The sequence below is a fragment of the Antedon mediterranea genome, chromosome 2 (assembly GCF_964355755.1).
Source record: "Antedon mediterranea chromosome 2, ecAntMedi1.1, whole genome shotgun sequence".
Taxonomy (NCBI): Eukaryota; Metazoa; Echinodermata; class Crinoidea; order Comatulida; family Antedonidae; genus Antedon; species Antedon mediterranea.
The window spans coordinates 18769883-18797776 of NC_092671.1; the positions used below are offsets into that span (position 1 = coordinate 18769883).

The 27894-nt window shown below is 31.2% G+C and overlaps 1 protein-coding gene across 9 annotated transcripts in view; it reads left to right on the plus strand.

Moving 5' to 3' along the window:
• LOC140040658 (talin-1-like) overlaps positions 1-27894 on the plus strand; it is a 76724-nt gene that overhangs the window by 36677 nt on the left and 12153 nt on the right. For 4 of the 9 annotated variants that reach the window (XM_072086749.1, XM_072086753.1, XM_072086752.1 and 1 more), the window contains 18 exons: positions 1273-1434; positions 1703-1843; positions 2962-3143; positions 3966-3986; positions 5796-5928; positions 6523-6624; positions 7068-7238; positions 7960-8106; positions 8419-8517; positions 8912-9028; positions 9574-9720; positions 10088-10257; positions 11473-11656; positions 15376-15501; positions 17139-17192; positions 22758-22874; positions 24205-24384; positions 26946-27050. In XM_072086749.1, coding sequence (XP_071942850.1) covers positions 1273-1434; positions 1703-1843; positions 2962-3143; positions 3966-3986; positions 5796-5928; positions 6523-6624; positions 7068-7238; positions 7960-8106; positions 8419-8517; positions 8912-9028; positions 9574-9720; positions 10088-10257; positions 11473-11656; positions 15376-15501; positions 17139-17192; positions 22758-22874; positions 24205-24384; positions 26946-27050 — 2358 coding nt within the window. The remainder of the gene's footprint in view (positions 1-1272; positions 1435-1702; positions 1844-2961; positions 3144-3965; positions 3987-5795; positions 5929-6522; positions 6625-7067; positions 7239-7959; positions 8107-8418; positions 8518-8911; positions 9029-9573; positions 9721-10087; positions 10258-11472; positions 11657-15375; positions 15502-17138; positions 17193-22757; positions 22875-24204; positions 24385-26945; positions 27051-27894) is intronic. The other 5 variants (XM_072086751.1, XM_072086757.1, XM_072086756.1 and 2 more) reach the window with 3 other exon arrangements.

The window sequence follows — 27894 nt, forward strand, 5'->3', positions numbered from 1 at the left end:
TGACCTATAGTCATTAAGTTCCTTGGGATTTTTTATCTTAGGAATTGGTGAGATACAGGCCGTTTTCCATTGATTGGGCACTGTACCACTAAACTCTCATTAAAAAGTTTGGTATATATCGGTGCCAACTCTTGGTTGCAGTATTTAATAACACGATTTCCAATTCCATCAGGGCCAGTACTTTTACCAGGCTTTACTTTGGCGAATACATTACGCACATCAACTACATTTATGACTGCATTGTTTACTAATGAAGTCTCATTTTCGCGGATTACTGTTTCTTCATTGTCATTTTTGGTAATTCTATATCCGGCGTACAGAGTTGTTCACGTACCCTCCAGTTACTACACCATGCTTTATTTATATAAAAACATACTCCTCCTCGTTTTTTTCCCGACTCTACAGTTCTATCCGCTCTAGCTAATTCAAAATTACTTAGTACTAGTTCGCTGTCAATAATATTATTATTAAGCCATGTCTCTGTGAAACACATCACTGAGACTTCTCTGTATTCAAACATATGTTTAGAACATGCTCGGAGTTTTCGTCGATTTTATTTGACAGAGATCTCACATTTCCTAAAATCATCGATGGAAGTGGAGGTTTAGACTTACGTTTTCTAAGGCGCTTTCGAATACCTCCACCTTTACCTCTTTTCCTTAACTTGACTTCCCGTGGAAACTGACAATAGCCTTCAGGTTTCGGGCTATCGTGACGCCTGAGCCGCAACAGTTCATTCCTGGCGTAGGATATTGCAATTGATACAGGCCTACTAGGCCTAGACATATTTGATACAGAAATCGGCGTGTACAAACAACTCAGAAAAAGACAGAAAAAACATCTATAGAAACGTACAGACAGAAAAGTATATATATAATGGGTGCATAAAGTGAGAAAGAGAACAATCTTATAGACAAATTTGCCAGAATTCTGGTCGCCACAGTGCAGCACCATGGTATTCTCCAGGCATAATGCAACTTTTTTTTTACTTAATTTCCAACCAGTTGTATCTATTATATTTTTTGTCATGTGTTTGCATTATGTGAATAAATTTGAACTTGAACTTGAATGAATACAAAACATTCATAATTATTTTTATAACATACCTACTTTTACCATCTATTTTTTAAGAATCAAGGTCAATGTAAACATTAAAGATTACTGTTAAATTATTTTAGTATTCTCTACTAAAAATTATTCTTTATGTATGTAACATATAGAAGTTATATTTTGTTTTGATCATAATTGTGTGAGATTACGTTGTTGTGTCAGGTGTTGTCTGCCGCAACTGAGGTCGCCAAACACACATCTGCACTCTGTAATATTTGTCGTCTGGCATCGTCCAAGACTAGCAATCCAGTTGCCAAGAAACACTTCGTCCAATCAGCAAAAGATGTTGCTAATAATACTGCCAATTTAGTCAAGAGTATTAAGGTGAGTTAGTTCTTAACTATTCAATGATGACACTTATTGCATTAGACAATTGGTTTCTGGTTAAATGTATCTAATTTTTTAATTTATTTATTTATTTTTATGTTGGGGCGGTCATTACATCATTTCCCTATAGTGGTAAATACTATAAAGATGTTGGATTGAAGATAAACAATTCTTGTAATAACATGTTTTACCTCAATAAATAGATTTATCTTTTTGTTGGTTTGCAACAAATAATTCTTTTCAAAAACTTGTTTTGTTTTTTTAGGCCCTAGATGGGAACTTTAGTGAGGATAACAGGCAGAAGTGCGTTGCCAGTACTAAGCCATTACTGGAAGCAGTTGATGGATTGGTCACATTTGCTTCATCACCAGAATTTGCTAGTGTTCCAGCAGAAATTACTCCTCAGGTACTAAAAATGGATTTTTGTTTTATAAATTCTTTAATAAGTTTTTAAAGATATTATTCATTTCAATAAGACTTCATAAAGTGAAATTTCACAATGAGGAATTTGATGAACATGTAAAAAGTTATTTATTTTAACAATATTTTACGAGGGTGGTCCATCCAGCCGAAGCTGATCATTAGGGGCCCTCACAAAAATGCAAGTTGACAAAACATTAACATACAAATATTAATGATTGTATAAAATTTATAAAAAATAATGAAAGAAAATAATGAAGAAAAAAAATTATATCAATTGATTGCAAGTCCATCTTTTTTTTTTTCAAGATCTTTGCCATTCAAAAACTATTTAAAGAATTTAGAAAATATAAATTTATTTAATTTAAAACATGACATAAGAACTTTTAAAAGTTGTGTGGGTGTGATTGATAGACAGCCATAATCTGACCATTTTAATGCCAATTAGATACACATTTATCCAGGCTTCTGCAAAATGTCATATCTCACTTATCTCTCCAACAATATAGATATGCACGTTTTTGTTATGAACTGTTATGCTTCTACTAGCAGACTTTCTCACAGTATTAATAATCTATATCTGTAATAGTACAATGCCTTTAATAGGCTACAATAATGCACCATGGTCTATTATGGGCATATATCATATATTAAAACAGTATTATTTCCCTATTTGCTTTTAATGATGCTTTAGGTTGGTGACTAATTGTTTCAATCTCAAAGCTCCTGCTTTGTCACCCTTGTGCTGCAGCCGAATATATATTAACGAATATGCCGTATGATTTTCGAGAAATTCTGCTATTAAAAATGTACATATGAATGGTATAAAAGACATTTAGGACCTAAAAACAAGTGTTTTGGGAAAGCCCTCAGTTTTCAGAGAGTCTGGTATTTGGAGATTCAACAGTATATCACATTTCTGTCATTTCATTTTCATTTATTTTACTTTATTATGCAAAATATAAAAAGAATAAAACAAAATAAAAATGTAGAGCAATGAGGCATTTTCCTAATTTTTAAAAAAAATAAGCTAATTTCATTTTTAAAAGTAAATATATTTTTTCTCACAAATTTGCTTAATTTGGAAACTTTTTTTTTAACTAGGCTAGAGAGGCAATGGAGCCAATCATCACTGCAGGAAAGATGATGATAGCAAGCTCAAGTGCTTTGATTCAAACTGCCAAGCCATTGGCTGCAAATCCCAAAGATCCGCCCACTTGGCAGCTTCTGGCCAATCATTCAAAGAATGTCTCAGATTCTATCAAGAAACTTGTTGCTTCCATCAGGTATTTTAATTTATTTTAGATGGTTTTTATCCTCATAAAATTGCTTATTCATCATAATTAATGTTATTAAGGGCACCCCTAGGGAACCCAAAAAAATATTGCACTATATTTGTTTCATGGGAAAGTGTCCCCTTTAGTGGTGTCCTAAATGTTTCTAACTCTACTATATATTTTAAAATATGAGAAATTTATTTGGTAATTCAGTGTTTTAATTCACGTTTTTTGATTTATTAAATTTGATATCAATATTAGGTATATTTCAAGGTATATTCATAATTTAATAATAATATTACAATAATATTGTTCAAGCAAAGTACTGTAATACAATCATCATAATTTTATTTTGTTTATTTTGGAGTATAGTCATCACAATCAGTAGGAACTATAACATTCCACATTTCATAAAAGTATAAAATTTCATCAAAATAGATTTTTTTTCCATATAATAATAATATCCTGGATTTAAATAGCGCCTAATGTAATGAAACCTCTAAGCGCTGAACATTATTACCCCAGTCATTTTTTGGGATCAAACACGTATGGAAACATACTTCCATAATGCAGCTAGTAATCAGCGCAAAGTTGTGTCTTGATCTAACCGGGTACCCATTTATACACCTGGGTGGAGAGAGGCAAACGTAAGTAAAGTATCTTGCCTACAGATACAAGCAATGCGGCAAGAGTTGGATTCAAACCTCGGTCTCACGATCAGTAGTCCAACGTCCAACACACTGTTCCACACGCCCTCACATATTAAAAAAAAAGATATTTTTTAAGTACGAAGATTTAATTTTTTTGTTTGTTTAATGTTGCTTTTTTTAGAGGTTCCACACAGTATTCTTCGTAAGCATAGTTATTTAAACAATTTGATGCTTTAACATTTTCAGTTATTGGTTTTCTTTTTATTTTAAACTTTCTACATTATGATTTGTTGGTTGACTACAATGGGTATGTTTCGATGCTGCTTTCCAATTTAATTGACATTCAATGGGTATTAAAAACTAAAACCAATTTTAATATTTAACCAGGGAGTTGTAATTACAACTCCCTGATTTAACTACAATCTTATATACTTATTTAAATATAATACTTGTTCTATGCTTCATAATAAATGTTTAGGCCTGCAAATAATTATATAAGTATACTAATTTAAGATAACCTAAATATGCATAATGATAACCATTATGTTAAATTCTACAACCATTTTAGCAGTGGTCTTGTTGTCTATACTTTATATTGGTGTTTCCCTCACGCATATCAAATGCTTAAACAAACAAGAGCAATTACGCAACCAACATTTATGAATAAGCCCAGTTCATGACATAATAAAATGATGCCCCGCTATATGCCTAGCTAAGTAACAAGCTGCAATTGAAACTGTTACTTGGCCAGAAGAATGTATATAAACCATTTGCAGAATGTATTGTTTGTTGACACTGGCGACACAACAAATATTGAAAGATACAGTCAAGTATATTATACACAATTCACCATATAAACAAATCACAAACTTTTCTAAAGGCTTTGTGACAACACTACATCATCAACCTCTTAATCTTATTTATCTCAATTTTTATTTTTCATCTCATTACTTGTTTGTGGTCTTTTAAGTTTTATAGTTGGGTAACTAAATTGTTTTCCTGTGGTAATTCTTTTCCTCCCCTCACTTGTATAACCTTGTGCATTTAAACGATAACATTAATTTCTTAGTAGACCAAGCAGGTTTCGTACAAAATTAGAATCCATGCAATTATTATAACCAATGTACAGTAAACATGCTTGTTGTAATGAATTCCTCATGAATGAAAACCTCTTTATTCTAATGAGTTCATAACCTATTCCTATACCCTAATTTAAGTTATAATATCTTTTCCATTGGGTCTCATTGATATAGAATTGTTTATAAAAATATTTAATATGATAGATATAGACTTCTTATTTTATAAGCTGTATGTAAAACCATATGTTGAATGCGTATCTTCTTTCTTTATACATTGCTATAAATAGGTTTATTATACTTCTTTTACTAAGAATTTATAATCATTAGAACTTTCTTTATACTGTAGTATAATTTTTGTACGTCACATAATTGGTGAACTAAGTGGTTTTTGTATTATGTTCGGTTCAATCTAATGATCACCAGCTCCCATTCTTTTCAGTGTTAAGGTCAATTAATAGTAACAGATTTCATTATCATCACTATCTTCTTCACCATCTTCACTGTCATTTTTATCATCCTTCATTGTTATCTGTTTTTTCCTCACTCCACATTCATTGTCATCCATCATTTTTGTCATCCTACATTGTAATCAGCATCATCATTATTGATATTCCCAAATTATTTCATATATTTTCTTATCAGCATTGTATCCAGCAGAACCGCATTGCTTTCTTATTCAAACATGGCATTTGTGGTCAATTGATAAATCAATATAACAGTAATAATAGAGTTTATGCAAATCGCTTGCTTTTCTATTGACTATAAAACCGCTAAATATGAAAACATTTTTAGGGTACTAGTTTTCCATTTTAAGAGGACATGCACTACTTGGGTGTGGTTTTTTATTTTTTTATATTTTAAATACATTTTTTCCATAATAAATGATATCACTATGCATAGTGATCAGATCAATTTTTTTTTTTGGTTGTCAGGGATCGTGCTCCAGGTCAACATGAATGTGATCAGGCAATTGAACGAATTAACCAGGATATCCGTGATCTAGATCAGGCTTCACTGGCTGCCATCAGTCAAAGCTTGGCACCAGTTGATGATAATAATTTACAGGTAAGTTGTCAATTCCCACCCTGGATCTACCTTTGGGATGATCATTATTCTTGTGTTACAGGGTTTTTCTTTTGAGACATGCGAGTGTGATCACATATCGTGAGTGTGATCACATATCACTCGTAACAGGCCCTTGATGTGTTAACAGTATACACCTGAATGTGTTGAGTAAGAATTTGTAACACACCTGAAAAAGGCCTGATGTTGATGGTCAATGTACAAAGCATATCACATATCATCGACATGGCATGTCTAAAATGTATGTATTTTTACTATTAATAAAAGGTGATTTTTGATCATTGATATTTGCTGGCTACTCAGGGAACAGTCAAATTCATCTGTCTATTTATCATTTCTATCGCTTATGTGTGGCCTTTTACCATTCTATTTAACATTGAAACCATGCACATCATAGTTTTATTGGAAGTGGTAAAAGAGAGGTTTTTCCTCCGATCTCACAGTCACCTACGCCGGTTGAAACTGTAATTCCTAGGTTAACTGTTTTCAGGATTAACAGTTAATGCATGTTGGCCTGTTACAGAAAAAATCCCCCTTACATAGTTTTTCTAATTGTTGTCTTTGATCTGTACTCAGGGCTACACTGAACAAATGGCTAACAGTGCTGACTTTATAAAAGATAGTATTAGTAAGGTTGCTGAAGCTGGCAAAGGTCAAGCTGAAAAATTGGGTCATGAGGTATGTACAAATGTTAATAAAAATTAGTAGCAATTTTGATAGTTTCCAATACAATATCTCATTCATTCATTAGGTATCCTTCAGTCAAAAATGACTATGGGAATTTTGGAGAGCCATTGCATTTAACAAAGTTTGATTGAACTGTCCAAATATTTCTGGGCAAAGAAGTCCAATCATTTGGAAACTCCGCTCTACAATACTAGTAGAACCTGTCATTTTATTATATTGATGGACAAAATAAACTTTATTGAAGTTAAAATTATAGATATTTTCTGTCAATCAGTTTAATAACACTACAGAAAGAATTTGAATCCTGCTAAGTTATCATGATAGAAAACACATGGATTTTATTTTGGTAGTATCTTTAAAATCACATTGAACCAATTGACATGAGTTGCAAACAGAAATTTGTCAATTTACTCTACACTTTTCTTTGTTTACAGGTATTGACAATGGCTAATTACTTTGACCCACTTACTCAAAACTCAATAGGAGCAGCTTCCAAATGTGTTAATTCTCAACAACAGATGGCACTTTTAGATCAGACAAAGACCGTAGCTGAATGTGCTCTACAACTTTTGTATGCTGCCAGAGAGGGTGGTGGAAATCCAAAGGTATTTTATCATTTCAAATTATTATCCCACATTTTACTGGCCTAAACTATTATTAAAATTACAGAATATTATCTAGGTCAGAGATCATATTTCATATATGTTCAGCAAAAAAATCATCATAACATTGTTATCGTTTCCATTTTGCGAAGTCAGTTTTCTAAATTGCCTAAGCAATTATTTGGATGTATTTTTTTGCTTTAAATCTTGGATCAAAATCCATTCCAAAAGATAAATATAAGTGATTTGATAAATAATGAATTTTTCACATAAGAATTTCTTGAAATATCTAACAAAAAGATTAATAAATGGCAATCTGTGAACCATGTGGTAGAAATAGTTACAAAAGATATCCCAGAGAAGTTTTTACTTTCAAGTTTTTGTTTCAAGTACATTAAAAACCGTAAATTACAATAAACACAATAGATGACAACCCAATTAATCCTTATACAGAAGAAATTGTTTCCATTGGGGTCTTAAAAAGTGTGTGAATATTTTAAGACGGACTGAGGTTCATTTATTTGAATACAAGTTTAATACAAAGAGACTACATACCAGAATCTCAGTTATAAATATTAACATTTGTGATCATTGTACAAACTGAGATCAAATTCAAGATTGTTTTTTTCAATCATGACTCTTTTTTTATTTTTAATTTATCTTCTTTTATTAAACATAATATTTGTATCAATTGGTGAGTACAATAATGTTTGTTGATTTGCAGGCTAGACACACTCATAGTGCCATTGAAGAGTCCGCAGAAGGAATGAAGGAAGCAGTTGATGATCTTAACAACACTCTGGAGGATGCTGCCAGTCAATTTGGCATGGTGGCTGGAATGATGGAAACTATTTCTAAAGCTATCATTGTTGTGAGTTTCATTATTTCTCAATTGGTTAAAAAAAGGGGGGTCAAAAATTATATTATTATAATCAGTATATATATTTTTTTGCAGTGAGTCGTATATTTAAATTGAACCATTGTACAAAAAGTATCCAAGTGTAAAAAGCAAATTTCACTTCATTTTTTGTAATGGCTATGTCTACATGTTTGATAGGTATTGTGTCTGTGAACCTCTTGATGTCATGATTTAATATCAGACCAAGGATTGCAACAATGTTTACACACATCAATACATGGCAGTAGCATACTCACCTTAATTCTAAATGTTTTTTTTATCTAGACTGATGATAATATAACAGAGATGGATGGTGATTTTGTTGATTACCAAACTAGTATGGTGAAAAGCTGTAAAGCAATCATCAAAACTGCTCAGGACATGGTAAAAAATGTTTACTTAACTGTAATTAGATTCAGTATATTAGTGTAACCCTCTAAATATAGTGGACCGGTTCATGAGGTCATATGTAGGTCAACAAAAAGGTATATGATATAAAAAAACATACATATAATGATAGTAAAGCATATAAAAAAAATTAACAATTTACTATATGATCGTAGTACAATGGTTTTAGAATTTCGAAATCTGTACAATTCCATGTTTTGGTAACATTCCCCAAGATCTCAGCAGAAGACACATTGCAGATTTTGACAAAGTTTAAGAAATAAAAGAGTTCAATAATTTTATCCAAACAGATATTATTATATACATCCTTTATTTTTCTGTTTGAGTCAAAAAAAAAAATAATATAATATTTTTATTTTCTTTTGTATAGGTTGGTAAATCCAACAGTGATGTAGGCGAATTAGGCACTTTAGCTAATTCACTCTCTCATGAATATGCAAATTTGGCTCATGAGTCTCGTGGTGCTCGTTCTAATGCATCTCCAGAGGTTTGTAAAGTAGCATTATTTATATATAATCATTTAATTTTGCAAATAGACTATTTTAAGTATACTTTGTATAGTGAAACCCTCATTAAGGAGACACCTAGGGGACACAGCAACATGTTTGTTTAATAGGAGTGTCCCCTAAATAGTGTTAAAAGATGTACTGTATTGCCTGTCGTTTGGTCTACAAGAAAGGTATCCCTGAATATTGGTGTCCCATAAGGATGGGTTATTAATGCCCAGACCAAAGGCTCTGACAACATATTGACATTTTTAATTGAAGGCATTCAATTTCATTAGGCCTAGTTAAACAACTAGACCACAAATTAGCCAATATCTATTTGTATTTTTCAAGTTAGTTTGTCATAAAGTTTTCCAGTCTGTAGAACCCATATACAGGGGACACCATCCAAATCTAACAGAATGTGCCCATAGAGGTTGGCTAGAATGTTTGTTTTACAGAAATTAGTCCCTTCTAAATTGTTTAATTCCTTTAGTGTTATATTGAAAACATATTAAAAAAAAAAATTTATTTTAAATTTGTTTAGGTTGGACAAAGAATTAAATCCAGTGTTCAAGATCTTGGACGGGCTTCCGTGGATCTAGTCAAGAATGGTGGAATGGTCCAAGGAAACCCTACCGATTCACTTGCCAAACGAGAGTTAGTAGACAGTGCCAGGAGTGTCTCAGAAAAGGTACTATAAAAATACTTGGGGATAGCCTAACAATACAGATATAAAGGGTTCTACGTTATTTTTTATATATTGTATGTTGTAAATATGTATGTATCTTATTTTTTTTAAAGAGGGCCCTGGATATCAATTATCCTACTGGGCTAAATTTCCCTCTTTAAAGATATTTGAAAAAAACAAAAACCGTCCATACCTACAATAAGCACACAACAATTAAAAGAGTACTTTTTTTCATTTTGAACTTTGTGTGAATTAAAAATTAGTGACTTAGTCACTCATAATCTGAGCAACTTTTGGTATTTCCTATTTCCTGTCTAACACAATAATTATTTTGTGATTTCATAAATATAATTTGTACATACCTTAATAGGCAAACACTGTAATGGCAGCACTTACTGCTGGTTCCCGTGGAACCCAGGCTTGTATCAATGCGTACAGTACTGTTTCTGGTATTATTGGTGATCTGGACACCACCATCATGTTTGCCACAGCTGGCACCCTCAATGCTGAGCCAGACGGCACTACATTTGCTGATCACAGGTTGGATTTTAATATAGTCATTTATTTTTTTTTATATTGCTGAAAATGATCTATATTTAGTTTTAGACAGCGTTTACCGTACTGACGCGAGTATAAGCCCACCCCCCTTGAACATGAAATCACGTCAAGTTTGGGGGGTGGGCTTATACCCGAGGATCCAAAAATGCAGATCGTCAAAAACAGCACATGTACACTGTGTATTCCACCATGCGAGCGAACGCCCTCACGTGTACGACGTTGCCTCTAAATACGAGGTGTAGAGTGTCGGAAAATTAAGTTTATAGTTCGTGTAATTTATCGTAGAATATCTTATTTTAAAAATCAATTGAACAAGAATTTATCAAGCAGAAAAGCAAGTATACAATGTTCGTTAAATAGAAGTGTACCAAAGAAATTTAATAAGCTTCTTTATGGCAGCCGATACCAAATAGTGGTTTTCCGTTTTGGCAACTTGTAGCGTCGTGTGTGAAGCGATCTTCGACCGCGATGGAGTGTAAACAAAACAGGACCGCTAGGCCTCATATGGCCTAGCGTATATTAGCCTAGCTTGGTTATGATCAAAGGTAGGTGTATTCGGTGTATGGACGTCGCCAAATACAAAATAATGTATTACGACACACACTATAGATCTTCGAATTAATGGGTGGGCTTATACCCGAGTGCCTCATTTTTCATGAAAATTAGTCAAAAGTCAGGGATGGGCTTATACCCGAGTATGGGCTTATACCCGCATCAGTATGGTATATCAAAGATTTCTAATCTCTTCTCTATCTCTATAATTGACAAATCAATTCTAATAATTTTTAAGAACAAACTGTAAAAAATGTCTAAATGAATTATTGTATAAAATAAGCAAACAAGACCTGTTTTTAAATTTCAAATGGAAAAAAAAATCCTGTAGGCCTTTGATGATTAAACTTAAGCCACAATCATACTGGAATTATTAATTTAGTAAAATTTCTCAGGAAAGGAAAAAAACATTCCTGAGAAGGTGACTCGGAAAATTTCCCCAATTGAAATCATATGCACAGGATTTGTTGGCTTGTACAGCAGGTCTGTATAGTTTACTAGTCAAGCAAGACTGGGTGAATCTTTCCCTGTGGCTTGCTAAGACGTCCAGTCAGATACTAAGCTGTTTGCACATTGTGGTAAAACAATATGGATGGTAAGTCCAATGCAATTACAATTTACATCTCGATATTTGTATTATAACAGAGAGAGTATTTTGAAGACGGCGAAAGCTTTGGTGGAAGATACAAAGACTCTGGTATCTGGAGCTGCCTCAAGTCAGGAAGAACTAGCTGATGCTGCTCAGTCGGCTGTACTAACTATAACAAGGCTAGCTGATGTCGTCAAACTAGGAGCTGCTACTCTAGGGGGTGCTGATGTAGAAGGACAGGTAAATTTATTTGTAATTGTCTTTTTGTATACGTTTAAATTTTAATTAAAATTGTACAAGTTGATGTTTTGTTATATCAATGAGTAATTTTGGTTTTATTACATACATGTGCCTATTTTGTGATCTTTCTGTCACCCATGATGAAGCTTAAAAATGTAATTCAATGGAACAGTGTAGATGAACAAATACATGAATAAGAGGTCGAAATATTGAATCAATATGTCTTTCCCGCTTTTCTGGAGTTGTTTTATATTTTTATCCAAAATCATGCATTAAATGTTTTAAAGATGTATTGTCCCTTTGACTAATTCCAAACAAATTATAAAAAAAAAGATTTTGAAAAAAAGTGGGTCATTTTGAAGTATCATAATAGTTATTAACTTTCACCAAAAATTTGTCGAAAAAAAAATCATTTAACTGAAATACAGACTTTTTTTTGTTCAAAAAATAACTTTGGCTTCCAGTTTTCGATCAAAACATATCTCGTAATGCAACGCGCTTGTTTGGCTACTCTGTATACCTAATCATTAAACTTCCTCAGAATCTGTGTGAAAACACCTTCTCAACCATGACAGGTTGTAAACAATCCTAATTAGCATCATGCATAATGCATACTCGTGGTTTGAAATCTTTGTTTACTTTTGTTCGCGACGATTTTCCAGATGAAATGTAATCAAATTAAATTACCTGTTAATTACGTAAACTGGTTGTTTTTGGCTCAAATTTTCGACTTAAAGTGAATAACTTTAATATTACTTTGATATGGCCAATTTAAATTTTTGGGTTTCAAGGGACAATACATCTTTAATGTTTAATGGATCTTATGGACACTACAAACAAATGCCAAAATATACATGATTAAAGTGTTGTTGATGATGCAATTTGTTTGTTATCTATAAATATTTCTTTTGATAGAGCCAACTTTATTGGCTGGCGATTGGCTAGTGTCATTTTTACGTCGCAGCCAATTGCCGGGCCTAGACAATATAAGACCAAAGAAATACAAAATAAGAAAACACAATTATAAAATATTTTATTCGGCTCTTTCCACATTGATTAAAACTGTAGGTCTTAGTTGTTTCTAGAAAAGAAGTTTCATATCAAACTGATTTTGAGTAACATTTTACTTTATAGAAATTCTCCACTCAGTTGTTATACTTAAAATGTTGTCAACAAACGGTATATTTCTTAACATTTTTAAATTTTAACTTGATTCTTACAGAAAAATATAAGGAAAATTGCTAATTTAGATTAATTTTATAGTAGTTTTAATGCTGACATTTTTTTTTTATTAATATAGAAATATTTAAGACAATATTATTACCAAACATTTACAACTCCACAAAAAAATTAGTCTTTATTCATTTTTCACTATGCAGTTCAGCAATTTTTAGAAATTGATGCCGACCTAGGATTTATGTAGCAAAATGTTTGCGAGTTTAAAATCAAAGGTGCCAACATCTGGGTTCAAATCCCAATTTACATCAGAGTTGGTCAAAACATCTTCCTTATTATTTTGTTTTTCTGTTATTAAATATTTATATCAATGTTATTAGACACAGATTGAATGTTTATGTGAAACAATAAATCAGATTCAGATTCGATTTATTAAGTCATTCATACATAGTATAATGATAATTGTTTTCTTGGCAGAAAAACACAAGCAAAACAATACATACATAATATTTACATTCGTGATCAACTTGGAACTAACAACAACAACAACAACAAATGATCAGCAATAAAAAATACAACAGACCTAAAGACCTATCTTTGAAACTCACTGTTGTATAGTCTAATAGCGCTAGGTAAGAATGAAAATATATGTCTATTTGTTTTTACTGAAATTGTTGGTAATCTTCCAGATCTGGTAACTACTAACTTATTGTTAAGAATATGAGATTCATCAGCTAAAATACTATTTAATTTAGATATCATTCCATCATTACACATTTGTGTGATACCTTTAATTTCGACACCAGTAATTTTGCTTGCATTCCTAACTATTCTGTTTAACTTACTCAAATTTTTCTTTGTTAGAACATTTACCCAAGTAACACAGCAAAAGCTTAAAACAGATTGAATAACACTTTGATAAAAAAGAAATAAAGAATCACGGCCTATATTATATTGTTTCAACTTCCTTAAGGAATACAGTCGTTGAACATGAATATCATATATCATGTCATGTTATATCATGTTTTAGCCTTTACAAACATACTGTAACACATAAAGAAAGACAATAAAATCAAATATTGTAAATCAGTATGGGCGGATTACCTAGTACTATAAATAAGATAACAGAAGAGAATATTTTGCGTTTTACTGAGGGCATGTTCAGATCCATGGAGTTGTCATATTATAATAGCGTCGTATCAGCAAAGTGTTTAGACTCACTTAACTAACACTTTCGTTAGAAACTGATTTGGGCTAACATCTGGTATGCAGTGAAGTAAAATAAATTTGATTGGTTGTAGGTCAAAATTTATTTTGTATCATAACCTTGAGCTGTCATAACGAATGAAAGATCATTGTAGTAAAGGGTGGTTCTGACCTATGTAGTTGTACACCGCTTACGATACGAAGGGATAACTTTGTACTGTAGGTCTGAACAGACCTTAAGACTAGATTATAAATAACAAGAAGCAAGAAGAGCAATGATGCAAAATAAAAATAAATAGATTTCTTTTGCTTTTTCCATTATTATCAATATCACTGTCATGTTGGAACATTATTGTCATCAAGAATGCAAAAACATTTTAGTTTTCATCAACATAATAGCAAAACATTTTATTTTATTTTTTTCTGTTTTAAACAATGATGAAACATAAAACTATGTTTATGTTGAAATAAATGGGGTTTTTTTTTGTTATCATTGATGACATCACTCATGTACAAATTATTTCAATACAACTTTAAAAATACACAACCACAGTGATAAAATGGATAAAAATTCACCTTTGCAACACTGCTAAATGGATATCTTGCATGATAATCTTACTAAGTTACAACACAAGGCTTTATTACAATTACAATAACATATTAGACCTACTTTGTATCATAGAACATTCAATGAATCCCAATTCTTTCTATAGGCCCATTTACACTAGGACGATCATCGATCGTTATTGTCTTAGTGTAGCAGCCTTTGAAATAGTGTTCTTTTTTTTCTCTTTATAGAGAAAAGCAAGATTTTTAGACTTTTTTTTAATGCTAGCAATAAGCATCATATGTTAGTCTTGTTTTTTGAAGTTCATACTTGTGTTCATTTAAGCTGTGTCTCACCTGCTTTAAATATCAATTGAAAGATATTATAAATTATTGCAAATGTAGAAATGCTGGACAAATTAATTAGATTTACCTATGCAAAGTGCATGTTATGTAAGACCATGAAAATGGCTGCAAAGTGCTTAATTGTATAGAAATCTAGCCTGACATTTCAGAATTCGCAATTATTCAAATAACTGTATAAATCGTTTCAACATTTAGACTTCCATTTAGCCAATTTCAAGACTACTGTATATTAAAAATAGATTAAGGACAAATCCAAAATACATTGTTTTATGAGTACATAACAAATGTTAGCATAGCATCAATCATAAATATTCGGAATACATAATCAGTACTTACCAAAACATTAACATATCTTTGTTAATATTCTGAAATTGCTAAATTGTGATTAAATAATCAGGTATTGTATATATATTGTTTTTTATCAGGTATTGTTGATCAATGCCGTAAAAGATGTGACTAGTGCCCTTGGAGACCTGATATCTGCAACTAAAGTAGCCGCTGGCAAGAGCGTAAATGACCCATCTATGGGTCAACTGAAGAATTCAGCCAAGGTATGGTTAACAAAACACTTTTTCTACTTTTCAGTTCATGTATAATTGAATTAGGACAAATTGTAACCTGATAATTTAAAAATATTTTCCAATACAAAGATTACAAACTTGTTAGCTGCACATTTACACACAATTGGCACATTTAACAATGTTTTTTTAGTTATTATATGTAAACCTAACAAATATGATATGTTATAACATTAGATTACAACATTCAATATAGTAATGTTTTATGTAATTAACTAATAATTTAGATATCTACAATATTATTTTTTATAATGATTAATCAAATGTACAGCACTTGATCTAATTAACTTATCATACAGTATAATGTATTTTAAAGTGGTTTACTTGCAACCTTGCTTAATTCAGGTTAACACTAAACATACACCTTACTTGAGACAATGAAAATGTAAAGCACTGAGTGATCGAATATTTAAAACACTATTGAAGATAATAAAAATATGTTATTCATACTTTTAGTGCATGTTTTAAATTTGCTGTTAATCATGTTTTTGGCAGGCATATGCTGCATGCGTTTTGGTACATATACCATTTGTTGAATTTAGAATTTTCACATTCATTAATTACTATAGCGTAATTTCCTATTCTTACTCAATATTCCTCCAAAGCTACAGTGTTGTAATTTGTGATATACGCTTGTGCTATAATATCTGCTATTGTACCGACTTGCAGCACTAGTCCGGTACAGACCAACAAAGCTGGTAGAGTGAAATTAATTCCTACAAAATTTCAAGAGAATTAAAAATCTATACAATAATAACTATTGATTTTTAATTTGATGATAATTGTGCTATATTTTATTTGTATTGAATTTTTGTATGTAACCCAAGGTTGCGAGTCAATCGCTTTAATTGCAATTATTTACTATACTGAACTAGAATACAGTTTTTATTGCAAATGATTTTGAAATGTTGCAACATAAGAGCACTGTAGACTCATATAAGGAGGTTAGCTTCTAGCTCACTTCACCACAAAATTGAAAATAAAACAAGTTTTTATGTGAGGGCGTGTGTTGGACGTTGGACTACTGATCGTGAGACCGAGGTTCGAATCCAACTCTCGCCGCATTGCTTGTATCTGTAGGCAAGATACTTTACTTACGTTTGCCTCTCTCCACCCAGGTGTATAAATGGGTACCCGGTTAGATCAAGACACAACTTTGCGCTGATTACTAGCTGCATTATGGAAGTATGTTTCCATACGTGTTTGATCCCAAAAAAATGACTGAAGTAATAATGTTCAGCGCTTAGAGGTTTCATTACATTAGGCGCTATATAAATCAAGGATATTATTACACAGCAAAGCACACAAGAAAAACCTAAAACTTGTAATTGATATTCAAGAAGTAACTATGAAAATCCTTTGTGGCTTAAATTTTCCACCAAAACTTGTATAGTCAGTATAGTATATAATAACACTGTATGCAAAGTGTATTAGTATTTTATACACAATATAATTACTCAGATTTCTGCTCTAATAATTCTATACCATAATAAAACAATGATAATACATTTCTTGTACTATTATTACTGTGCAACAGTTTTAAGAAATGCTCTTTGATAATCTTTTTTGTCAATGTTGCATGTTTTAAACATTTTTACTGCACATCGCAGCTGGAACAGTACAAGTACCAAAGGTCAATGGAACAACTGAAGAAGTCCGCCAAGGTTCGACAAGTCATGTTAATCTACTAATTAATTTTACTTGTCTCTGTGTTTAACAATCAACACCTTCTATTTGTTGTGTTCTTTGCTTGTTAGTACAATGTCAGAGCTTGAATGAAATTTAAAGAAAACTTCCAGCATGGCAGTAGAGTCAAGAAATAATATTTTGTTTAAACATTCCAACCTTAACTGTCTTTGTTTATGTGTTATCCTTACAAAAGTATACTGTGCTACACTCAAAATCTTCTATAGGCAGTCTTCATTCTTCTTTTATAATTTAGATAACACTTTTAGATCAAATTTAAATAAAAGAAAATGTATGAACTGTAATTGTACAATACTATTAAAAAATAGAAATAATTCAAAATAATAGTCTTAGTATTAAGATTTAAATTTTTGATATTACTTTATCACTAAAGAGAGAGAGACATAATTATAAACTTTTGTATAATTAATTTTTCTTCATATATTGATTAAAGCCATAGAAACAATACATACATCAATGCATAAAACCATACCAGGAACAAAAATTCTCTAGGACTTCATTACCATGTAATGTGAAGAGTTATGCTTATCTTCTGGTTTAAAAACTTTGAATCTGAAAACATAGATGTGATCTGAAATTATGAAAGGCCAGCTTCTATAATATTGTCTGATTTAAGAATAAACTTAAACAAAGATATAATAGTAACATGTTTTCCTTCTAGACATGTGGGATTTCATCAAATATTTATGAAAGGAATGAACACTTCATAAACTTTCCCAGGCTTTAAGCATAAACTATAATTTATCTTTTGCTGGAAAAAGTTGTTCTTGTTTTTTTTATAGACTTCTTCCTCCTTATAGTTTGTTGGTACCAAATTATCAATAAAATATTATGAAATTGCCCATTTTAACTGATATCTGTGTTTTGACTCTGCTTTAAGAACATCTGTTTTAACATTGCTTATTGTACCTTAACATTATTTTCCCTGTTATCCAGGGTTGCTGTTGCTATGTTTTCAATTATTCCATTTCATTTACCATTAGTTATTTGCTTTATATTGTTCAGTGAGTCAGAGGTCCATATATATTTAACAGTAAATATAACACCAAACAAACTTTGTATTCCATTTCATTATTTAACTTTTAATATTCATGTTGTTTTTAGTTTTTTAACCAATTTGATGAGTTGTCAGTCTTTCGTAATTAGGTCTAATGCTGTACTGTAAAAAAATAGTTATATTCAACTAAATTTGTTAAAATATATAATTCGTACTTCAAACAAAGGGTTAGCACTTTTTACATAACACTACAGTTTAAAATAAATAAATGTTTTTAATCAACAATAAATTATCCATATGTCATGTATACATTATGTTATTATGTGCAGTACTATTTAAAAACTGACATTATTAAAACAGTACTCAGTTTCAATGGTACACTATTTTATTTTTAAAATATTTTAAAAATAAACAGGACATATTTTTAGTTTATTTTGAAAGGAAACAAAGTATTCTGCTTGCTTTACAACACAATATGATAAATAACATTGCTGTTTTTTTTTTATTGTAAATGTAATTTATTTATTTTTTTTTATAAAAGAAAGCAGACAAAATAAAAAACATATAAGTTAATGAAAAAGATATAAGTTACAATATTTTAATAGCAGGGGGTAAACCTCCTCAAAAGCTTTAAAATTATTTTCAAGATATTAAATTAGTGTTTTAATAGCGACGAATGTGTTTTATACACGAATGTCTGTAGCATTGTTAGTGATAGTTTTAAAATGATTTTCCAATAGAATATAAGTATCAGCGGTGTGTTTATACATACTTCACCCACTTCTGATTACTGGTTATTCTATACTAACAACACAATTATGTTTATTTAAAATTGGTTAAGTGTGGCTTCTGTGTTCTAAATTCTGTCTCCCATGACATTTATTTTCCAAATACCAAAACACATGAGAATTATAATACCAAATAATTTTAATTGTTGTTTTAAAGGAAAAGTTTTTAGTATCATGTATTGTCATTTGTTATAAGAAAAAAACATAGAAATTCTGTTTGCTCTGTTGGCGGAGCACAATATCCAACGGACACAACACGAACTCAAAACAAAAACATTACATTTTTCAGAAGACGATCCGAAAAAATGTTCTCCAAAAGCAATTGTGCAGATCCAATTATACACGATGCGGTCTTGACAATTCTATTTAGGTCACGCTTTTCATTTTCGGTAGTGCTACCGAACCATACCGTTAAAGAATACGTTATGAATCTCTCTATAACTGACCTATAGAAGGACGACATTATTTCAGAGTTTATACCAAATGATTTAAGTCTACGTAGGAAGTAGATTCTTCTTTGGACCTTTCTAATAATGTTACGTGTGTTAATATGCCACTTCAGATCATTTGAAATATAAATACCCAAGAATTTTAATTCATCCACAAACTCAACTGATATACCATTAATAAATATTGGATATTTGACAGTGATTTTCGGAATTCTACAACCATTTCTTTAGTCTTAGATACATTCAAGAACAGATTGTTTTCGTTACACCAGTCTACAACTCGTTTAACTTGGTTGCGATAATTTATAATTATAATTTATTTTTATAAACTATTCTTAATTAATTAATCAATCCCAATCGAAATTGAAAATATGACGCTGTTAAGGTATCAATATTCTCATACAATATCAAGATGTACAAGTCTTATTACAAACTGTAACTGTAGTTTAAGTATGTTGTAAACAGTGTAAATGAGTAGGTGTCATATTGATAATTAAAATATCTAATTTTGATACTGCTGTCCCCCAGCCTTCTTTCTCCTCTTACTATCCCGGCCACAATCTACAAACCTGGACAGTTTAAATGTAGTATATTCTCCTAGTACAATTCCAATCATATAGGCTACTTCATTACGCCAGTGTTTCCGCTTCTCCTCCCTCCCAACACACCCTAGGTACTGGGTGATGTGTTAAAGACGGTTCCAGTACAAATTATGTTAGCCATCACTCCCAACTTATAATTCCTCAGTGGCAGTTTTCAAATGTAGTTTAAAACATTCCCAGTAAAGTTTCAGTCATGGTGATCGGCTACATCCCCACCCCAAACTTACAGTCCCTTCCCAGGGATAATTAAAATACTTTAACATTTTCCTACCACAATTCTGGTCAATTTGATAGCCTACTGCTTCTAGCCTAAGAAAATCCCCTGAACCCCAACTCCCAACTACCACACCCTATCTCCTAACCCCTCTCTCCCTTTGAAATGTAGTTTAAAACCTTCCCAGTACAATTGTGATCATTTTGATACCCCATATGTATGGTTACTGTACATGCAGAAACAGAAATTTGTATAACGAACAAACATCGAAAGTGGGGAAAAGTGGGCCATTTTGACCACATTTTGGCCCCTAACTTGAATCCTAGATGGCGGATGATGTTCAAATATAGTTTAGAACTTTCCCGGTACAATTGCGGTCATTTTGATAATCCATATGCAAGGTTACGTGCAGTAACAAAAATTTATATAACAAACAAACAAACACAAAAACATACAAACTCTCTCACTTATAATATAGATATTCATTTGGATGAAAAACAGAAGATGATAATTTTTTTTAATAGTAATTATTTAATATGAAGCAAAAGAATGCAAGAGTTTAATTTTCTTCAATAGAAAATATTATATTCATTACAACTGATGTTCCCTTGTAACTGTTTTGTGCTTTTTATAATACTAACATAGGCTTGCATTGTGTAACTTTTATTGGGTATGCTTATGGGATTGTATACCTTGTCTTTTTAAATGTTGTTTATTAAATTTCATTTTTAATGTTCATATCATCATTAACACATACAATATTCTCTTTTGTATTGGCTTTTTTTATATTGTGTATAGATTTTATGATCTATGATCTATTATTAATAATAAATTTTAGCTTTGGGTTATTTTATATACTAAAGTACTGTTTGTTTCTCATACATGCTTCAAGGTATAGTGTCCCCCCTGAAAAAAATATTGTTTTAAATGTTTTTGTTGAATATGCCATTTTAGTGTCACATAATCACTAAAAATTGGATCAGAAAAAAAATTTGACCCAAAAAACTGTTGTTAAAGTCAAAATTGATCGAAAGCTGATTGAATTTAATTAATTATTTTGTCTGTGAAGTTGGCCTATTCAAAGTCTTTTTTAATAATCTTCATTTCCTTTATGTTTTTGGGGGACAATACATCTTTTAACAATGTTGTGTATGTTTTGCAGTTTGGATTTACTTTAATATTTGTTTGCATTGTCAAACAATCAAAGTAAGTTATTTTAAGATACAAAAGGAAGAAGTAGGTACATAACAAAAATAAAAAGTTTAATACAGTTATCGACAACAACGTTGAGTACTGTAATACTGCAGAAATCGGTTACCGTAATAATATAGAGGAACTAAATATTATTATTAATGTAATTGTTTTATATTGTAAAGCTTTGTCTACACTATCAAACTTTATGTGTCAAAAAAATGTGATGTGCCCATATATGGACATGATGATGTCATATCACTACCATATTTAAGCATAGCACTACCATATATAGGCACATCAAACTTTTTTGACACATAAAGTTTGATAGTGTAGACAAGGCTTTATAAATAATATTGCAGGTTTACTCTACTAGTGTTGTTTAGTTATGTAAATAATACTGTATTTACGCATGTTTATAAAAAACAAGAAAAAAACCACATTTGTTATGTATACACGCTAATATATTGAATGGTAGTGCATTTAAGACAATAGGGAGGTTTCGCAACCATACGATAACGAAAACGGTTACGTCACGCATTTGTGAAACTTTTGACCTGATCCCCATTTCATATTCGTAAAGCGTATTCGTGTTGACGAATATCACCAGTCATATTCGTAACTACAAAACGAGTATAGTTTTTGATCTATTTTAGACATTTTGCATTTGAATCAGGAATGATTCATGATTATAATATAATTATAAATTTATTGAAAGTAATTTACTAAAGTAATTTACTAAAATGCCAAGTCAATTTTGATAAATAGCAGTTTTTAAAGTCCTCACTCGCATTGATGTTACGCTAGGCCTAGCCAGCCAAGCACCAAGCAACACGTACCTGCGCTTCGCTCAAATTTACCGCAGTCATATTTTGGACGGCGCCCTCAATATTTCATTGCCATGCAAAACAGATTTTTACTGGCTTACGAAAACGAATACGTGCGCGTGACGTATCCATTTTCGGTATCGTATTCGTAAGATTGCGAAACCTCTCTAATAATACTGAAATTAATACCGTAGTTTTGGACTGCAGAAGAACTCTTATAAAGGGGACATTCTCTGGGTTTCCAAATGGAGGCATTCTACTGTATATTACACTGTTGTGTTGACTATTTACAGTAAAATATTCCAATTGTTTATTATTCAAGATTCAACAGTCAAAAAAATATAATTGAGATTTATAAATTATATATATTTTTTTTTTTGGATTAGATAACAGACAGATTACTAGATTCCTGGCCCAATTGTTGATTGTTGTTTTACTTGTGTTGTGTTTATAGGTGATGGTAACAAATGTAACTTCATTGTTGAAAACAGTGAAAAGCGTAGAGGATGAAGCACTGCGTGGTACAAGGGCTTTGGAAGCAACAATTGATGCCGTAGTACAAGAAGCCAGAGTAAGTAAATGAGCAGTAACTATTATGTAATGCCTGTACATTGTTAGTAATTACAACATGCAAGTCTTGTCTACATTTCTTCTCAATCATGTGGCCCTCCTGAAGTTTGAACCGTGTGAGACCCATGCATTTAAATCCTTTGTTGCATCTCTCACTTGAAACCTAACATTTCATGTCTTTACAAAACTTGACACCTAAAATTGAAACTGAAAAGATGTGCTCTATAATGATGACTCAATGATCTCTAATCTGTTGTGTGTGAGAATGTTCCTTATTTTACATGTTATCAATGAATCAAATACAAAAGAGGATGTTTCTTTCCTATTTTAACATTCTTTTTTTATTAATATCTACCTACATGACGGCAATAATGGTGTGTTTTATAAAGCCAACTATTGTTCATGCGAGACCAAGCTTTGTTATACAAATCTTAATAACAGGCATAATAATAATAATAATCTGAAACTAAATCTATAGCAGGCTGTTATCAATATGTATAGTGATGTGATAGTGGGGTATGGTGTCTTATGACAAATCTTGGATACTATACCAATACACAATATATGCAATCTGAGATAGACACCCTAATTCACTTCCTGTGAATCTAGTGTATATAATGCAAAGCAAATCACCCAGATTTACAGTTATCAGAGGCACTTTACAAACTACAGTCGTATGTATGTATGTATGTATGTATCTAGTTAGTTACTATTAGTTAGTTTCTGTATGCTGTACGCTGATATGGTAATGGTATTCTCTTGTCAACATGGAACTGAAAGCAACTATTCAACTCAACTGAAAGGAACTACTTGTGCACTCAATTTCACTTTAGGTCAACTGAACAGAGCTGAACCGAGGTGACAGAACAGAAAGGAACCAGTGTGCAAGCGCTTATGTCGTTTGGAACTGATAGTAAATAGTAACCATAATTGGTGTTGATAATTACAACCAGTTTCATGTCGACATGATAGCTTAAATGCTGTGGTCCTTTCAACTTTGAATCACGTTGTGTACATGGTATAGGAACCACCCAAATCAAAGTTTTCAGTGTTCCCTCAGTTCCAAAAAATATTCAACTGAAAGCTGAAAGCTACTTCATTAATTTAAGTTAAGGTTTTCATATACTAGGTAACTTTTTTTAACAAAAATCAATTTGAAGTCGGAATGTTTTGAATATGGGTTTGTGGCTTTTCTTTTCTATCATCATTGCATTACTAACCTTATATTTTAAAATGGAAAAGCAAGCAGTAATAACAATTGCTTAAAATGAAACCTGGTTGCTGGCATTTAATATCGTGCAAAAACACCATGCTTTTCCATTTGTTTGTAGATTCTTCAAACACCAGCTGAAAAGAGGTACACACCAGAGGACTTGATTCGCAGCACCAAACCTGTGACGGTTGCAACAGCGAAAGCTGTTGGAGCCGGCAACTCTTGCAAGCAAGATGACATAATTGCTGCATCTAATCTTGGCCGTACAGCTATATTTGAGCTGCTTGAAACTTGCAGGGTATGTATAATAAAACACTTATTTTATCATGACATTATTGCCATTTTATGGGGGCTGCTTTAGATTTTTAGAGAACTACATCATGTCTTTGGTACTCTGAAGTTTATAAGCACATTCTATACTATCTTTATGATTAGTGTAAAGTTGGTATTTCTGGTTATCGGTGGGTGAACTTTACTAACTATAAGCGTAGTGTTTCAGGTGCAAAATTTAGCACTGTTAATTACAAGCCTGTAAAGCCAGCATTTTTACAGGGAGTTAATATAGGCTAGCTTGTCATTACTTTCGCTGTTAGTCAATCAATAGGACACTTTGGGCAAAAAAAGCCCTTTTTTTTCGAACTCTAGATTTGATTTTAATATAATATATAATATTTTGTCGTGTTGTGTTGCACAATTGTATTTTGCTTTAATGGCTGACGGCAAAAATTGATTTATTTTACACTATTTGACTTTACACATTAAAAGTTTCTGTGTTTCATAATAATTTTTCCCCATTCAATCTTCTTGTTATTTTGTCTATCTGTTTGTTAGAAAAGGTGGGCTATCTCACGTACTCTATTCTTTTAATGCTTTCACATTCTGAAATGCAGTCTAGGTAGAAAAAAAATCACAAAAACTGTTTATAGACATAGACATAAACATGTGGCAGATGTCCACTTATGAGAGGTTGTCAGCCGATAGAAGGCCAATTTTTAGCATTCCTATGACCAATATTTTGTAATCACTATTTTTTATAAATTGTAATTTTACCTTTAAATGTTGGTTCTATATAATTTGGTATAGAAGTTAGTTATATTATGTGTATCCGAGGAAAGTATAATGCAAAAAAATACAAAATACAAATTTTACAGTCAAAATGTGAGATTTAGTAAATGCATTGATTAGATAAGAATGCTATACAAGCGTTTGGATGAGGGTCTGTTGGGATGGTATGTGTCAGGGAGGTTATATTATTACTTCACAGTTAGCAGTCCTGTGTAAATACAAAATTCTCTTTGAAATCTGCATAATAATACATAAAAATTGGTGTATAAATTATAGTTTAGTACTTTCCAATGTGTGGTGATAAAAGGGTGTTTACTTTTACAAATTGATATTTTTTAATTAGGGTTCACAACCAACGGAAGATTCAGTGGTGAGGAATTCACTCCATGGTTTTATGCTATACTCTTTTTAAATTATTTTTAATTTCTTTTCTTTTTGTTGAAGCATGAGTTACCTTTTATGTTTCCATTATGAAATCTACAGTATAATTCATGTGACTTTGGACATGATCTGAAAAAATGGTACTGACTTTGAACTATACCAGTCGTCACACATTCATACATTTTGATTCATGTTTGGCAAATACTAACTAATCGACGCTGTAACGCAAAAATAAATAGTGCAGTGTTTATTGATTCCTTGGGCTAAAATCTAATCCTAGCAAGGTATAAACAACAGTCTATGTGATCTGAAGTTGGTAGGTTCAAATCATTCCCCAACAACGTATTAGTCCACAAGTATTCTCAAATTTACTATTTGGCAATCTTCTCAGAGTAGGAAAAACATGTGATTAATTATTTAGTTTTATACATAGTCATTGATAACTTGATGACCTGACATTGACCTGACCTTACAGCTGACATGACCTATGACCTAATATTTCTGTTTTCAGTATACTCTTCATCTGCCGTTTTCTGTATCATCTTGAGTGAAACATTTCATCGTTTGTCTAATGATGCATCACAATTTATATTGTCAAGTGAATTACTGAATGCAATTTATTTTCTACAGTCTATTCAATATATATTAGATTTTATTGCAGGTCAATTGACCTATAGAATAAAACTGAAAGGTCATGATTATTATGCTTGATCTAAATATATAATTATTAACATGTTCAATGCTTTCATGGTCTTTAAAGCAAAATAGAAATACTAGAAAAAAAACACCATATATTCCATTATTTCAATTTTAAACTTTGTCGAAGAATGTCATTTTAATTAATTGGTTTTTTTTTTATTAAATATATCTTATTAAAAAGACAGAGTAGTATTACACCATTATACTGTAGTAATAGATTTTTGAATTTTAATGAACTTTGTCTTATAAATTAAGATATAAATGAATGAATTGACTAGTTTACTAATGTTTTATTTATCGTTTATCTGTTTTTCTAATCTATTAATTTCAACTCTGAAACAATCTTTTTTGTTAATGCCTATATACTTTTATTTCAGTTTCTTGTGTGATTATTATTATTTGTGTGAAGTGCTCATTATAACCATGTGCGCATGTTGCGTTAATACACAATAACCTAATCAACACTAAACAATAGGATGTTAATTTTGAAAATAGGGATTCCGAATTGTGCCTTTATAAATGACTGAATTAGTTGTATGTACAGTTTTGTAGGCAAAAGTTATCACTGTATGTAACTATTAAACTGGGCAATTTGAAAATGACTGTTTGATGCTAATTATTTATAATATCTTTCCTATATTCTCCATGTTTAATAAATAATGTATCATTCTATTTTTGATATTCAAATACTGTACTTAATATTCTTTTTTACAGGGAGCTGCAGCTACTGCTCAAACACCTGAAGCTAAACAGAGAACACTGGTTGCTGGACAGAACTGTGCCGATTCTTATCGTTCACTTCTTCAAAATGTTCATCTGGTAAGACCTGTTTTTAGTAATCTAGTCTTATTTATTTTTATTAATAAGTACAATTGTACAAATAAAAATTTAATTATTAAAATTAATTATTAATTAAAAATTTTGTTTTTGAATATTAATTTTAATTTGACATTTTGTCAACTATACAACTTAAAAACTGTATGGAATTCATCAAGTTGTATTTGTGTTTAGTGCTAATGTATTAAAAATGTCTGGCTGATATGAAACAAAGTAACAGTATGCAATTTGATGTTTGTCAATTCCAATAAGAATAGGTCAAATGTCTCCCAATAACCACCACATTTTTCCAATACTTTTGAGTGATCTTCTGTCCAAAGTTGCAATTTCTTTAGATTTTTTTGGATACTAAAAAGGACATCCTAATAATAATCCTAATCCTAATACCATTTAGGCTTTATTACTAGAATCCTTTAATGTTTGCTTAATTTTGGCTAATGTTTGGATGTATTTAAATAAAAATTATAGCACCCTCCTGCTGTTCAAATCAAATTAGGACCTTGTGATAAATAGATACTGAATATTCAGTCAAAGTTGGGCAAACTCATCATTTGTATTGTCTTGTTTTTACATTATTTATATTAGGATTCAGAAACAGAAGAATATTCATTGGTGAGACTATCACTCCATGGATTGTGCTAGCTTCTTTTGTTATCTGAAACATGGGATGCTTCTTTTTTAATATACCTATTATATACTACAATATGATTTATTTGGACATAATCCTATAAAAACTATTATTATAAATGCTTTCATAAAAAAATGAAAAAATGTAGGTGCAATGCAAGTGATTTGACCAATCATAAGCGACAGTTTGAAAAGTCCA